Source organism: Panthera pardus, unplaced genomic scaffold (assembly GCF_024362965.1).
Source record: "Panthera pardus isolate Hobbes unplaced genomic scaffold, ASM2436296v1 HiC_scaffold_7, whole genome shotgun sequence".
NCBI lineage: Eukaryota > Metazoa > Chordata > Mammalia > Carnivora > Felidae > Panthera > Panthera pardus.
The window spans coordinates 77,787,962-77,803,633 of NW_026527002.1; the positions used below are offsets into that span (position 1 = coordinate 77,787,962).

General features: G+C 47.2%; 1 protein-coding gene across 4 annotated transcripts in view; it reads right to left on the bottom strand.

Annotated features, from left to right (window-relative positions):
- FAM135B (family with sequence similarity 135 member B) overlaps positions 1-15,672 on the bottom strand; it is a 282,823-nt gene that overhangs the window by 128,620 nt on the left and 138,531 nt on the right. For all 4 annotated transcript variants that reach the window (XM_019459771.2, XM_019459770.2, XM_019459768.2 and 1 more), the window contains exon 3: positions 9,804-9,883. In XM_019459771.2, the coding sequence (XP_019315316.2) occupies positions 9,804-9,883 (80 nt within the window). The remainder of the gene's footprint in view (positions 1-9,803; positions 9,884-15,672) is intronic.

The window sequence follows — 15,672 nt, forward strand, 5'->3', positions numbered from 1 at the left end:
AAATGTATCTTGTTCAAATTGTTGGCCTCTATGGGCGAATTTTGTTCTGTACCATTGTCCCAAGTAATATTTTCCTAATTTTTTTACTGGTCACACACAAATAGGGCAATGAATCAAAGGCACTCTATAAAACCAAGAGGGCTTTTGAGTCTCGCTATTTTAGGAAATAAAAATGGCTAGCAGTACAATATAACTGCTCAGACACTGAGCTGAGAGCTTTATGTCTACTAATGGATTTTATGTAACCTTTTACCCAACTTCAGTTATTTACATAAAACTTGGATGATTTTTACTATATCTCCTGACTGTCTCTACTGGCATTGCTTAATATTTGTTTGCAATAATTTGTTCTGCTTCAAAATTCAATTTAAAGGGGAATTGGCATCATTCTCTTATAAAAACTAAACCAGTGTTGCTTTCCATACGTAGGAGATATTGGTGGAAAGTATGAAAGATTCAAAGTATAATAAGCGTGACTCAGGAGTCTGTTTACAGTGGGGAGTAGGGGGCCCCAGGGGGGTGGAACCCAGACATGTTCACACCGTGCGGAAAATGGACTTCGGATTTTGGACAACCACAGCCTAGCTCCATCCGGGAAAACATCCTCACACTTTGCACTGAAACAGAGACGATGCAACACTGGTAACTAAATAGCCAATCAGGGATCAGACGCTCTGTCTAAATGCTGTCAGCGCCTATGAGAATTCTTTCAAATGCCTTATGGAAGTCCTTTTGCCTTTGTAACCCTATCTCTTGCCTCCAGCTTGGAGCACGCCCCATTTCGGGGTCTCTGTGACTCCCGGATTGCAGTCCCTGAGACCCCAAATAAAGGCATACATTGATTTTGCAGTGTGACTTCGCTTGTTGGGGAAAACAGATGAGTGTTATTAAAGTCTAGCCAGATACTCTTGACAGATAGTGGAGGTGATCCCGTCCCTGTTCTCCTTGCTAAAAAAAAAAAAAAAAAAAAAAAAAAAAAAAAAAAGGGAGATTAGCAAAGGTTAATTATATAAATTTATTATCCTAAAATACATTTCTTTCTTGAATTAAACACAAGCCTTGAAAGAAGGTTGAAAATGAAGACAGTTTTCCATTGGGATGGCTATTCTGGAGCAGTATTTCATAGGTCCCTAAATCCATCTTCATTATTCCCAGCCACTGCAGAACAAAGGCTGTTAGCAGCTGCCATCAAATCACAGGCTCTTTCCCGGAGACAAACCTAGAATTGTACCCCCTTCACAGGCTGCTCTTCTCAGTGTCTCTGTTTCTCAGGTGCATCCAGATAAATAAATCCCAGCAAATGAGATGTAGGAGCATCACCCGCCTGCCACTGCTCCCCGCCCACCCCCCCCCCAAAAAGAAGGCACTGTTCCCCCTCACTCTACTTTACTCTCCGTCCAGCCTGTGGCTCCATCCAGGCCATGGCCAAAGCTTCAAAAGTCAGCCTGGACCCAAAGGGGGTCTCGAAAGTGGAAGCTGTACTTCAGGACAAAGGAGCAGAAAGACGGCTGGGACTTGGGGTCTGAAGGCCACAGGGACACCATACCAATGTGGTCTGCTCACATCTGGAGTTTAATGTGGGTGAAAAATCATCTTTTGTCTGGCTTAAGCCCCTATATGTCATGTCTGCATCACTCACAATCCCATATAATTATTAACCAATATTGGTGTTAACACCACACCGTGGGAAATGCCGATTTAAGCCCTCAAGCATGCTGTGAGATACAAATTATGATCATTATGGTACAGATAAAAGGCCTGAAATTCAGGAAGATCAAGTGACTTTCCCAAAGGCACAGAGCCTGTAAGAGACTAAGCCACGTTGACAGTCCAGCTTTCTCTGCCTTCAAAGCCTCTGGAACCCGGACTATTCTGTCCCTGGCCCAATGCCCAATTTGTCCCATTGCCTCTGATGAAACTTAGTTCTTAAAATAAATGCAGAAATATAAAATTCACTTTTTTATTATTGAAACGGCCACTGACTCAACTTGTCCAGCAATTCTGGACTGGGTCGCAATATGTAGGACACTGGCCATCAGCAGGCACTGCTCTGTCCCTTGGCCACCACAGTCAGAATGCCTGCAGTTATAGGCTGCCCAGGGGCCTAAATGGTTGAGCTGAAAACAAAATGATGAGATTCAAGATAAACATAACCCTGCAAGGTCAAATTAGTAAATGCTTCATTAAATCTCCTCGAAATAATATACTGGTCACATGTAGTCTTTACAAATATTACACTGCGTTTGCAAAGATCTTATAGGTAGATTGCCTCAGTTGCAACATTTTCCAAGCATGCAGAAAAATCACAACTGTTCACGAATAAAGAGTCATTTGGAGTTAATTAATTAAAAAAAACTTTTTTTAGTGTTTTATTTATTTTTGAGACAGAGAGACAGAGACAGAATATGAGCAGGGTTGGGAAGGAGAGACAGGGAGACAGAATCTGCGAAGCAGGCTCCAGGCTATGAGCTGTCAGCACAGAGCCCGACGCAGGGCTCGAACCCATGAACCAGAAGATCACGACCTGAGCTGAAGTCAGACGCTTAACCGACTGAGCCACTCAGGCGCCCCTGGAGCTAATTAATTTTTTAAATTTTACAGAAAAAAAAAATGTGCATTCGATGTGGGAAATTGCTACATTTTAATACAGCTCCTAGAAAGTGGAGTGGGTCATCAAAAGTAGGAGTGCCTGGGGCCGGATGGAGGTCCTGAATGATGAGTTCTAGGGACTCAGTGTGGTGGGAGGGCAGGGGGGCAGGGGGAGGATCTCCATCAGCAGGAATTTTGCCCTTGAGAATGTTCCTCCTCCCTCTCCCCATTCCTGATCCCCACACGCAGTGGGGGTGCAGACTCCCTCATTTTAAATGTGGAAAATCCTGGACAAAACAGACCTTATCACTCCTCGCGGTTGAGAGAGAGCCCCTGGCCTAGCCAGGGCACATACCCAGCAGCACTGGACACACAGAGACAGGCTTTCTGCCCTTTATAGCAGTCACTATTTCGTGCACTCAACCACCTCCTCTAGCTCGGAAACAAATAGTTCTTTTCGTGGTGACACTCTTTCCATTGGCACCAGATGAAAATGGGTCTGTGAGCAGGTCAAGAATGAGGACCCTCTGCCCCGTCTACTCTCAGGGACCCGTCCTTTATGTTACGGCGATAAGACTCGAGAATTTCTTCACGTAACTAAGCCACTGAGCCGAGAAGAGTCAACCATCCAATTATCTGCCATTAGTACCAACTTACTAGCGACAATTACATAATTTCCAGGTTCTCAGCAGCAAGTTCATTGTGTGTCCCCACATGAGTTTGCTCTTCAGTATTTTCTCTGCTTACCCTCTCATCTCACTTCTAGAACTGACTTAGGAGGGGTGGGAGTGCGGATCTAGACACTGTTCGGGGACCCTACAGGGAGGGGATCCTCTGACACCCCTGCACGTGGAGGCCTGAGGGGGCCCCTCCCCTGGCAGACATCTCTCCCCGATACCCCCAATTCCATGCATCTATTTCATTCTTAGACTTTCAGAGCCCATTTGGCCAAATCAGAAAGAGGCTGTCTTGACTCTCTGTTGTTTTTTTTTTAAATAATAGTTTTTTTGAACAACATTTTAATGAATATTAATTGAAAGCCCCAGAAACAGCATGCTTTCTCATTGAGATGCTTCCTCCCTGGGTCGCTGAGCCCTCAAGAGCTCACTATGTTTGTTTAATTGCATGAAATTCTGCCTCTTTTCTTCTTTCTTTCTTTCTCCCTCCCTCCCTCCCTTCCTTCCTTCCTTTCCTTCTTTCACTTGAGAGAGAACAGAGAGAGAGCATGAGTGGAGGATAGTGGCAGAGGGAGAAAGAGAGGGGGAGAGAGAGAATCTCAAGCAGGCTCCACACTCAGCATGGAGCCTAACTTGGGGCTCAATCCCACGCCCCTGGCATCATGACCTGAGCCAAAATCAAGAGTCGGACGCTCAACCGACTGAATCACCCGGGCGCCCCTCAGCCTCTTTTCTTTCTCTCTTTGGTCCAAGTTGTGTTCCCTGGTCTTCCATTCACCGCTGGACAAACATACAGGGAACGCCAACTATGTTCCAGGCGCTCGGCAGGCTCCCAAAGCAAGAACTGAATATGGCAACATGGCTCTGGGGCTTTAAGTCTCATCTTCCACATGGAGGGTTTACTTATATCCCTAAGTATCAAAACAAACAAACAAACACACAAACCCTCAAAAAGCGACCTCATTTTAATAAGACTAGGAGGACTCTGAGCAAGGTAGGCTACCTTAGGATGTCCTTTTCATTGCCAGGGTCTCTCAGGAAACCCCTGCTAGGAACCTCCAGTAATGGAAAGTTCACCAGGAAGTCAACATCCACAGGGGCATCCAGGACTTCAGAGAGCCCTGGAAACAGCTCGGGCCACACAGGAGGCACTCAAGAAACATTTACAGAATAAACAAAACCCACCAGGGTTACCGGTTCAGCCCATGTAAATTTCACGCATGTCTGCGGATTCTGGCTCCTTCGATAAAACTAAAAATAGCCAAAGTTTATTGAGGGCCTAGGATGTCAATCTCCCTTCTAAGTGCTTTCATAATATTAACATTTTCAATTCTCAGGATGCCATGAAGAAGGGAGGAGGACGATGAGGCCTGGGGAGGGTAGCAGCAAGTCCCGGGTCACCCAGCAGGAGCGGGACCCAGACGGCTGCACTCCACAGACAGACCCCGCTCTCTCCCCCACCCACAAGGCAGGCCACTCTGAAGCGTGTGTCACATCGTCTCTGCCAGATGCAGCAGGGGTCCTTGGCCTACCCTCACCTTTCTCTCAGGTGCCCATGCCTCAATCACGCTCGCCAGGTGCCAGCTGCCCCCACACAGGTGCAGGCTGGTGGTGCCGCTGCCTGGGAGCAACCTTGCCAGTGTGGGGGGAACAGCAGGCCAGGGTGTCCACTCTAGGTGTGCCCAAGCCAAGTAGGCTGAGGCCAGGTGTGCCCACGCCAGCTGGGCTGAGGCTGGGAGGACCTGCTGGGGGGCTCTCCTTGGTCTCTGGACAGAGATTTGCCCTGACGCCCCCAGGCCAGAAGTCAGGACACCTGGAGGTCAGGTGTGCCTGGCAGAGTCAGACCCAGGGAAACAGCACTCAGGCCCTCCCAGGGATGCTGCCCGAGCCCTGAGCACCCAGCCTTCCTCCTCCTGGGCCCTCGTCACTCTCCTTGCCTTTGTCACTAGGCCTCTTGGGCCCCCACCACCGTGTCTGAGCTCTGAGACAGCAGGGTCTGCCATCAAGCTCTGCTTCAATAATTTTTTTTAAGTTTATTTATTTATTTTGAGAGAGAAAGAGAGAGAACACAAGCAGTGACAGAGGGAAAGAGAGGATCCCGGGTAGGCTTTGCGCTCACAGCGCAGAGCCCAACGCAGGGCTCCAACTCACGAACCGTGAGATCGTGACCTAGGCGGAAACCAAGAGTCAGACGCCTACTGACTGAGTCCCCCAGGCGCCCCTGCTTCAACTGCACCTCACACACAGCCGACTTTCAGAAACTGGGGTTTGATGCGGAGAATCTCCACAGAAGCTACACTAAACGTGGGGTGGCTTTGGAGACTGTTCCTGCCACACGTGGCGGGCGCTGAAGCAAGGAGGCCATGACCTTGTGTGTGTGCGTATGGGGCTCCCAACGTACCCACACACGTTACCTTACCTGATCCCCAAAACAGCCCTACTGTTTCTACCACTGTTGTCCCATTTACAGAGGGAGCTAAACAGAGGCTCCGGGCACAGGGTCACGAGGAACCCGGGTGAACTCGGGTCTGGCTAACTTCACACTCTACTTCCTATAACACAACTAACTGCTATACAGCTTCTAGTGGTTTCTGGAGGCAGATGATAAAGCAGCGGGCCCAGAGATGAGGGCTTGTGTGCTGGTGACCTCTTATGGATGTGCTCCAGTGGGAGAAGCCTGGGGAACCCAGGGCAGGGGAAGGGGGGAGGCACACACAGTGCATTTCAGGGAACCAGCCTGATCCCGCAGGGGACTCTGGAACATGAGTTACATCTCAGCCTGCCCCATCCTGAGACAAGAGGCTGGGCTTCCCCATCCCTGTACTAACAATCACGGGTGCGAGGCAGGGGTCGGGGGTGGTAACGGGGGACGATGGGACTCAAAGCCTCAGGCAAGTTCAAATCTTGAACAAAGTCCTTGTTCCCAGCAGCCTGGGGTGATCCTCCAAAGCCAGCTCCCAGGTGCCCGTGAATGAGCGCACGCTGCGCGGTGCGGGAGAAGCGCGGAAATGGGGAGGGTGCATGCTGTGAGCACGTAGCTGTGAGGTGCTCCCACGGGGAACTGGCCACTTTCCCGGGGCGGGACGTCGCCCTCAGAGAACCGGCCTCGGCTCTTTCTGCCAATCTCGTGGATCCGAAGGGGCGGGAGGGAGGGAGGGACAGGCATGCAAAGTGGAAGGAACAGCAAGGGCAGAGGCAGAGACGCAAGAACGATGGCATAGCAGACTGGAGAGAGCTTCCCGGGAGGGACTTGCAGGTCCAGCAGGCTTAAGGATGCCACGGCGAGCTCAAAGGGCGAGCGAGGGACGAGTGGCTCAGCCCCAGTGGCAGCTGGGTCCCGGGGCCAGCCGGCAAAGCAGACTCCTGGCCTGCCCACAGGGTCGGCAATGAGGGACCCGGGCTTTAGTGTTTCTGAGCTGACTGCTGCCCAGAAACTGAGCAGGTGGGAGAAATTCCATTAACGTCTCGGTTTATCCAGAGACACCCTTCCTGACGGCCCCAGGTGGGTACTCACAGCCCAGGAATTCGAGTGCTTTACCTGCTTAGTGTTCGCCATGAAAACAGGCGTATTTGATATTTAGGTGCACTTTAATGGACCCTGAAAAGAAATGAGATGGATTCCCTTAAAGAATAAATGTCACCCCACCCCCTACACGATGACACTCTTAACTGCTTCCACTTAATGGAAATGGAAATCACCTCTCAAAACATTACTAAAACTAATCATGGTAATTTTTACACGTTTCCACAATTTACCGAGCTATTTTTCTCTGGCCTTCATGAGCCATGAGTAGCAGATGCCTGTTTGTGCCTAATCACCCCACACAGCCTCAAAGATCTGAAGTTCCCGGACCCACAGACTGACCTCAGCGGCCATCGCCCCAAGGGGAAAATTTGTTAACACCTCTGGGAAGGAAGAGACTGCAAAATCTATTCAATAGCACCGCTCTGGTGAAAGGAAAGGGTCACAATTCAGTATACTTAACATTTATTCACAGGTACGAACCTGCCACTTACCCACAGCCCTGACCCCAGGAGAAGAGAGGAAACAATTCTATGAGACCCAAAAAAGGTAAGCAAGGCTTTGAATCGAGCCAAACCGCATTAAAAAAAATTTTTTTTAAGTGTATTCATTTTTGAGAGAGACAGAGCATGAGTGGGGGAGGGAGAGAGAGGGAGACACAGAATCCAAAGCAGGCTCCAGGCTCCGAGCTGTCAGCACAGAGCCCGACACGGGGCCTGAACTCATGAGCAGCGAGATCACGGCCTGAGCCAAAGTCGGACACTTAACCGACTGAGCCACCCAGGCACCCCAAAACAGCATTTTAAAATGTCTCACTTCTGGCTTCTCTCCCTGTTACACCTCAAGCCTCACATGTTAAGTGGTCAAAATTCACCTCTGTCTCTCTCTCAGGTCGCAGTGCTCTGGCTTGTAGGAGGCTTCTGAAAAGTTCCGGAACAGCGGAGAGACTTCCTGGCCTCAGTAAATCATCACACGACCACCCATAATTGATACTTCTCTGTTTTCAGTAATGACCAAGATGCCGTGGACCTCAGACTCACCATGGCCAAACACCGCCCTCCACCCCCACTGTACCCACATCCACAGAGAAGTGGCCCCCTCTGTGCCCTGCCCTCAGTTCCAGGGGCAGACCTGCCATCCATCACAGGTGATGGCACGTGCGTCTGTTCTGTAATGTTGGGATCTTTCTAGAATGCCCAGGGGGACAGTTGCTCCTGGCTGGTGGGAGCTCAGAGCCCCTCGCAGTGCAGTCCAAGAGAAGAAACCATCGGTTTCCCAGAGAAACCTTCCCCAAGTCACCTGTTAAGCACATATTGAAAGAAGGAAACAGGACAGTGCACAGGCAATGGCTGCATTTCACGCGGGGAATTATTATTTTTTCTTATCCACAGACTCTAACCATAAACGTCGAGCTTGGAAAACTCAATGAGAAACTGTTTCACATCCAGAGAAGCAGTATCTAAATCATCTGCATAACCGAAACCGTTTCCGCAGACTGTGGCTGCCAGAGAACGGGTATGTTTAAAAAGAGAACAAAAATGTAAAATTCTGCCCCTTAATCTACGAGACAACCTCTTGCGTTTGAACAGCCTGGGTTTATAAGTCTTCTGAGTGCGCGCATCTCCTGGGGCCAACCTGATGAAAAGAAGTCGGGGGCTCGGTCGGGCACGACGTGGCCCCCAGCCCCGCCTACAGTACTTTCTCTCCTCCCCTTGGCCCCCCCGCCACCCCACAAGTGTCCTGTGCACGTCCTTGCACCGCTCAGGCCCCAGTCATTTTGCTACATGCGCCCAGATCATCCTTCTCCACCCTTGTCTGCGGGGCCAGCTTCCGTTCCAATTCAAGACCTCACCTGGGACCCCCATCTCAAGGTCCATCTCTGCTGGACTCGGGGGACACTTCTCTGCCTCCCTCAGGGGACTCTGAGCTCCCCCACAGCAGCAAGGCAGACGCCCATCCCCAGCAACGTGTCCCAGGGACCAGCATGGGCCACAGTGCTGCTCAGAAAGGACCACTGTCCGCACAGAAGGGACACTTACTCCAGCTAACAGGTGCCGTGAGCTCGCTGTGCACTCCAGGCACCACTCTCAGACATTTCTTTGCAAAATTCATTCGATTCTCAACACAAACCCAAGAGGTAGGTACCTCTTACCAGCCCCACTTTATAGGTGAGGAACCCGAAATTCAAACTGGCTAAACAACTTTTCTAAACCCACACAGCTGGCAGGTGTCGGACGTAGGATTTGAACCTGCAAAACTCAGAGCCTATGGCTCTCACCACTATTCAGCTCTGCTTCTTTGGACATGGCATGCTTTTTCCATTTCTGTTTTAGAGATAAATGGAACAGAAAAGCCAAATTAAATTATTTGTCCCCGCAAGACCACTCCACTAATGTAAAAATAAAGACATCATTAGGTCCCATGTGTTTTGACTCCTTCTGATTCTTTTTTCAGTATATCTTACTTCATTGTCTAAACATACATTTTTCTTTCTTTTTGCTTCCTTAGAACTACGTGCAGGTGATGGAAATTAGGTCTGGATGATTGTATGCAAACAGCACTGTTAAAACTTCCTTCATTGTTGTACCTGCAGAGGGCGCCCTACCTGGGGTGGAGTATACTCCTCCTCCCCTTAAAGGTGGGCTGGTCTTGCACTTTGGGGAAGGGACCCTTTGGCAGTTACTAGCCCAGCCCTTTAGAGACCTAGAATCTCCTCTCTCTCTCCTCTCTCTCTCTCTCTCTCTCTCTCTCTCTCTCTCTGAACTGAGCTACCATATAAGAAGATAGACCACTCAGCTGGAGACGGGACCTCAGCTGTTGCCTTGGGCAGTCGAGCATCCCAACCAAGGGATCAGACATGTGAATGAAGACGTCAACCATCCAACCTCTCTGCAGAAAGCTCAGCTCAGGGCAGCACATGTGTGTACGTTGCACCCTGCCATGCCCTGGCAGGTAGTGAGAAATGACGGTTTACTGGTGGAGAATAAGCACCCCACTCCCATCCCGCTGCTCACCTGTCTGCCCGACGACGGAGGCGCTCAGTCTGTGGGGGATCCTTGAGGACACCTTCAAGGTCACTCGGATCTGGTAATACCTATGGAAGGAACAGAGGACAGGCTGATGAAGATCAGACCCCTTACTGTTGGCTTCTTCCAAAAGTAACTAGACTTAGTCCTAAATGCCACAGAGAACCGTGGAAGTTTCTAGGCAGCATGTATGATCATTTGGCACCAAAGAGGGATTCATTCTGTCACCACAGTGGGAGAGGGATGGGACGGGGCCAAGATGGAAACAGGAAGTTGAGTTGACAGGAGATCGTACGAGACACATGCAAGGTTGGTGGCAGAAGGGACAGGGAAAGGAATAGGTGGGTTGGTCATAGGGCACAGGTACATTAAGGGGCATGGTTTTTCTTTAGTCAGAAAAGTCCATTCTAAGGGAAAATGGAAGCTTTAATGCGTGGGGCAGAATCCATACACAAACTGAGTTGCTATCCTGTTGCAACACAGACAAATACTTCCTTTAGAAACACAACAGCTGAGCTGTCGATCCTGGCACTATGGCCAAACGCTGTTCCCAGTGCATTTCTGTGCCCTTATTTTTAACACGTCCCTCCCATTTCCAAATCCCATCATTTCAGGACACCGTGCGGGTTCCCACGCCATCAGCAAAGCCTCTGCTCTGTCCCCTGCCTCCACAGGTGCAGAAGCATCTTTTGCAATTCTGTGCCTTGCAATTAACGGCCCTTTTGCTCGCAAGCTCTTAGGAACATTTCTGGCGTCATAATTGTTCTCCCCTTCCACCAATTTCAAGCTCATTGTGAAACAGAATGTGCATAAAACCAAGTGAAACAGAGGTAAAATGGACCATGAACACATCCATCTCTGATGGCTCACTGAGCTTGTGGCCGGGGGCGACGCTGCGTGAATATCCCCCCAGGAGGTTCTGTTGATGGTCTTGTGTTCGTTTTGTGTGTGTGTGGAGAGCGGAGGAGATGCGGAACACAGAGCACTGGGACCAGAGTCACAGCTGGAGTTTGGGTGACCTCGCTTGTGAGCTGTGTGACTTAGAAGATACCACACAGCTTCTCTGAACTTGTTTCTGCGTCTGTAAAAGGATGACTTAAAAAAAATATCTGCCATGACATCTGCTTCCAGGAAAGATGGAGTGGATATAATTTTCCCACCACATACGACAATATAGGTGAACAAAAGATTTTTGCAGAAGAAGGAATCAAACAGTCTAAGGACCCCAAGTACCAAAGAGAGACAGGGTGGTGAGTTCTCCACATTTTCCTTTTGCCTCATATGTCCCAGAGAGAAGCCAGCTATCCAGAGATTCTAATGGCTGCAGACAAAAAAAAAAAAAGAAAGAAAGAAAGAAAAAGAAAATCCCCAACAAAAATGCCTGCTTCCTCTAGACAAAAAACCAGAAAGGGGGCAGCCGAGCACGACAGAAAACTTTTAGCCAATAGTAGTTGTACTCCAGCCACACTACACACAGAAACTGTGGTCTCACCTCCGTCCATCCCAGCAAAGGAGCCTCGATGTCCACTCCTACCAAAGCTTTAACAAGGCACCTTCCTCGCCCAGCAAGAGAAGGTCTTTGAGAAGGGGGCCAGATTTTCCCTACTAATGGATGGTAAGGAGAACCTCAACAACCCTGGTTTAAGTACAGACCATGTGGGGGGCCTGAGTTTCTACCCTCCTCCCTCTGCAGTAACGAGGGCACAAATTTGCTCAAGGGATTTCTGAGAAAGTTTCAAAAGCAATTCAATGGAGAAAAGGTGACCTTCTTCTCAGTCGATGGTCCTGAAGCAACTGGACATCCATAGGCAGAAACCAAACCAAAACCAAACAAAAAGCTCCACTTAAATTTCATACCTTACACAAAAATTTATTAATTCAAAGTGGATCATACACATACAGGAAAAAATGTAAAACTATTAAACGTTTAGGAAAGAAAATAAAAGAAAGCTTTAAAATCTAGGGACAAGGGCACCTGGGTGGGTCAGTCGGTTAAGCGTCAGACTTCGGCTCAGGTCATGATCTCACAGTTCATGAGTTAGAGCCCTGCGTCAGGCTCTGTGCTGACAGCTCAGAGCTTGGAGCCTGCTTCGAATTCTGTGTCTCCCTCTCTCTCTGCCCCTCCCCTGCTCGTGTGCTGTCTCACTCTGCCTCAAAAAATAAATAAACATTAAAAATGTTTAATAAATTAAAAAATAAAATCTAGGGATAAGCAAAGAGTTCTTAAACTTGACCCCAAAAGCATGATTCACACACACACACACACACACACACACACACACACACACACACAAATTGATAAACTCGACTTCATCAAAGTTAAAAACTTTTGTTCCGCAAAATGTGCTATTGAGAGGGTTATATTATGACAAGCTACATGTGAGAGAAAATATTTGCAAATCACATGCCGTTGGCCATCATTATTTATGGATTCTGTATCTGTGGATCTGCCACTCATTAAAGTTCATCTGTAACTTCACACTTAATACTCACGGCCTCTGTGGTCACCCAGACATGCTCCTGGGGAGAAAGGTCTGACTCACCTCACGCGCATGTTTCCACCTGAGATCGAGCTAAGGCAATACTACCTTCTTTTTTCAGTTCTCATGGTGTAAACAAATTTTGTTTACAGTCTACTTGGTGCCACTTTTTATTTTGTATTTTTGTGCTTTTTGTGGGTGACTCTGCTATTTAAAATGACCCCTAGCAGTGTAACTCAGGCCTGAATGAAGCTTGTCTAACACACTGTAGTGCCATCCAATGTCCCTAACTTGCAAGAAGGCTGTGATGTGCCTTGCAGAGACAACAGTGTATTAGATGAACTTCGTTCAGGCCTTAGTCACAGTGCTATTGGCCGTGAGTTCAAGGTTAGTGAATCAAAAGTAGATAGATAGATAGATAGATGACAGATAGATAGATAGATAGATAGATAATGGATGGATGGATGGATAGATAGATAGACAGATAGATGATAGATGGGTAGATAGATGATGGATGGATAGATGGATGGATGGATGGATAGACAGATAGATTGATTGATAGATAATAGACAGACAAATGACAGATGGATGGACAGTTAAATGATAGATAGATAGATAGATAGATAGATAGATAGTAGACAGATAATAAACAGATAGCAAACACTGCCTTAAACAGAAACACACCTAAAACAAGGTTAGGTATTGATCAGTTGACAAACAAGTTGTGACCAGAGGCTCCCAACACCCAGCTCTATATTTCCTTGAGGAGCAATGGCTCATCACACAGAGGCAGTTTACTACCATTGTGGGATCCCCAGAGGGGCACAATAACAAGTAACCTCACTCATCTGGGTGAGGGAGACTAAGCCAGAGAAGAAAGTCCCTGCCCTGTCCGTAGCAGACGGCTGGTCCTCAGCAGTTGCTAATTACCACTGTGCAAAGATGCTGATTGTGTATTGTTAGATCTTTCAGGTTTTCCAGGGAAGATCGAAATTGGGATTTTTAATAAAACATCTTTCAAATGTTAACCGTTGCTTCATAAATTAATGACAGTGACAACGGCAAGAGCAAAACCATTGGAGGCAGCAACCACGGCCACGGCATTCACAATCAAGCGCTGTGTCGACACATTTGCAGGCTAACTCCCCTGGCGTCACCAATCGGCAAACTCTGACTTATACAAATACAAAATGTCACTTCTAGTGTTTCTTTAATAAAAGACCTATGCATTTCCATAATTTCATCATCAAAAGAAGAGAGGCAAATCCCATGCACTACCTCCAGTTTTGATATCCTAATGTCTTCTTCTCTGAACACAAAATGGGTCAATCATCGCCAGAGGCTACGCATCACGACTCTGTCAGGCTGTGCTTGGAGCAGTTATGCATCAGGAGCCCCGATGTATGCAATATTGTTGGGTCCTCTACAAATCCTCTGTGAGAGAAAGGGACCATCCCAGCTGCTAACCAGAGAGGACACTGGGCCACTGGAAACACCCAACTACCGACCCAAAGTAGTAACGCTAGCAAAGGGCAACCAGCATTCCTTTCCAGAGATGAAATGTATTTTTTTTTTATTTTTAGCCTGCCACCCCTCACATTTTACTGCATAAATTAAAACCTTTTATAACTAATTCCAAAGCACTGTCTGAGTTCTTATTCCTTAAAATCATTTGGTGTTGCTGAATCTTACTTCAAGGAATCAGTCATCATTTTGAACTTCAGATGATTTACAGGCACTTATTGAAAGAAATAAGTTTCAATGAGACTGGCTCAATTGGGCTCTGCTCTGATTAAACAGAATGCTTAAACCCCTTTAATAATTCTCTTCAATCTGACACGAATTTCTGCCAGGTCATAAATCCATAAACCATGTGTCAAACATGACATACATTATATCATTTCATCCCTGCAGGAAATCTTTGATATGCTTACTGTGATTTCCATCTTAAAGATGAGCAAACTACCCTCTGGAGATGAAGGGATTTGTCCAAGCTCACACATTCAGTAAGTAATGTTAGCACATCTCCAGGAATGACCTGATTATTTCCCACATGGATTTCCCTTAACCGTCTTAGAGCCACCTTCTTCTGGCTGGGGTCGTTCAAGGAAGACACTGTGAAGGAGGGAGGAGTTAGTTTAAGTCCTTGGAGGATACGCAAGTGATGGGAGAGCAAGTTCCAGTCAGAAGGAAGAAAGAAGCTAAGACCAGGAGATGGAAACTTCCAGACGGTATGCTAGCATGCTCCAGTGGTGTAGACTTGTAGAGAACTCCTTTTGGGAAATAAATAAATCTAGTCATCTTTTACTTTATTGGCTTCCATCTATAAGAGTGGCGTAAACTATGTCCTTTACATAATGTGGTAGCAGAATAATGCCCCTTCCCAAGGCGGTCACGTCCTAATCTCCAGAACCAATAAAAGAGAGTTAAGATTGCAGATGGAAGGAAGGTTGCCAACCACCTGGCCTTGAAATTAGATTATTCTTTATTACCTAGGTATACCCAAGGTAACCACAAGGGTCCTCCCAAATGGAAGGAGTTAGAAGAGGGAGAGTGACAGGGTAAAACAATGTGAGAAAGACCCTACCAGCCACCGCTGCCATCAGCCAAGGTGGAAGGTGCCATCAGCTAAGAAAGGCAGGCAGTCTATATGAGCTGGGAAAGACAAGGAAACAAATTCTTCCCTAGTACCCTCCAAAATGGATACAGTCCTTCCAACATCCAGATTTTAGCCTAGTGAGATCCACTTCAAACTTCTGACCTCCAGAATTGTCAGATTATAAATTTATGTTGTTTTTGAGCCATTTAATTTGTGGCAATTTATTGCAGCAATTGTAGTAAACTAATGTATATAGGTTTTCAAATTTCTTCATCATGACGAAACGAAAGGAAAGGAATGACTACCCCCATGTTAACAATATACAAACTGTGACTCAGAGAGGTTAGGTAATTTTCCCCTAGTCACACGGCTACATAATGGAAAGTTTAGGGATTAAAACATAGGGCCATTTGATTAAAACCAAGCTCTTATCTGGGGAGGCAAACACAGGTGCTTTAAACTTCATTAGCCTCCCCTTAACTTCCCCATCACTATTACCACCAGGAGTCCAATCACATTCTCCCTCTGATCGCTAATGCATTTCCCTTTGTTTTCCCAAAAGCACCTTTGGAATAAGAATGCTATCTTTTGCTTCTTTTGTATTCCTCCTTAGAGCTCTTAGCACTGTATAAGAAGAGAAAATCATCTAATAAACATTTGTTCTTGGTTGATTATAGAAATATCCACTAACCACCAGCTGTTCTTATTCATCTCTGTATTTCCAGCAACTAACATTGTGCTTGCACATAGTTGGCATTCGGTGTCAGAGGGAAGGAAG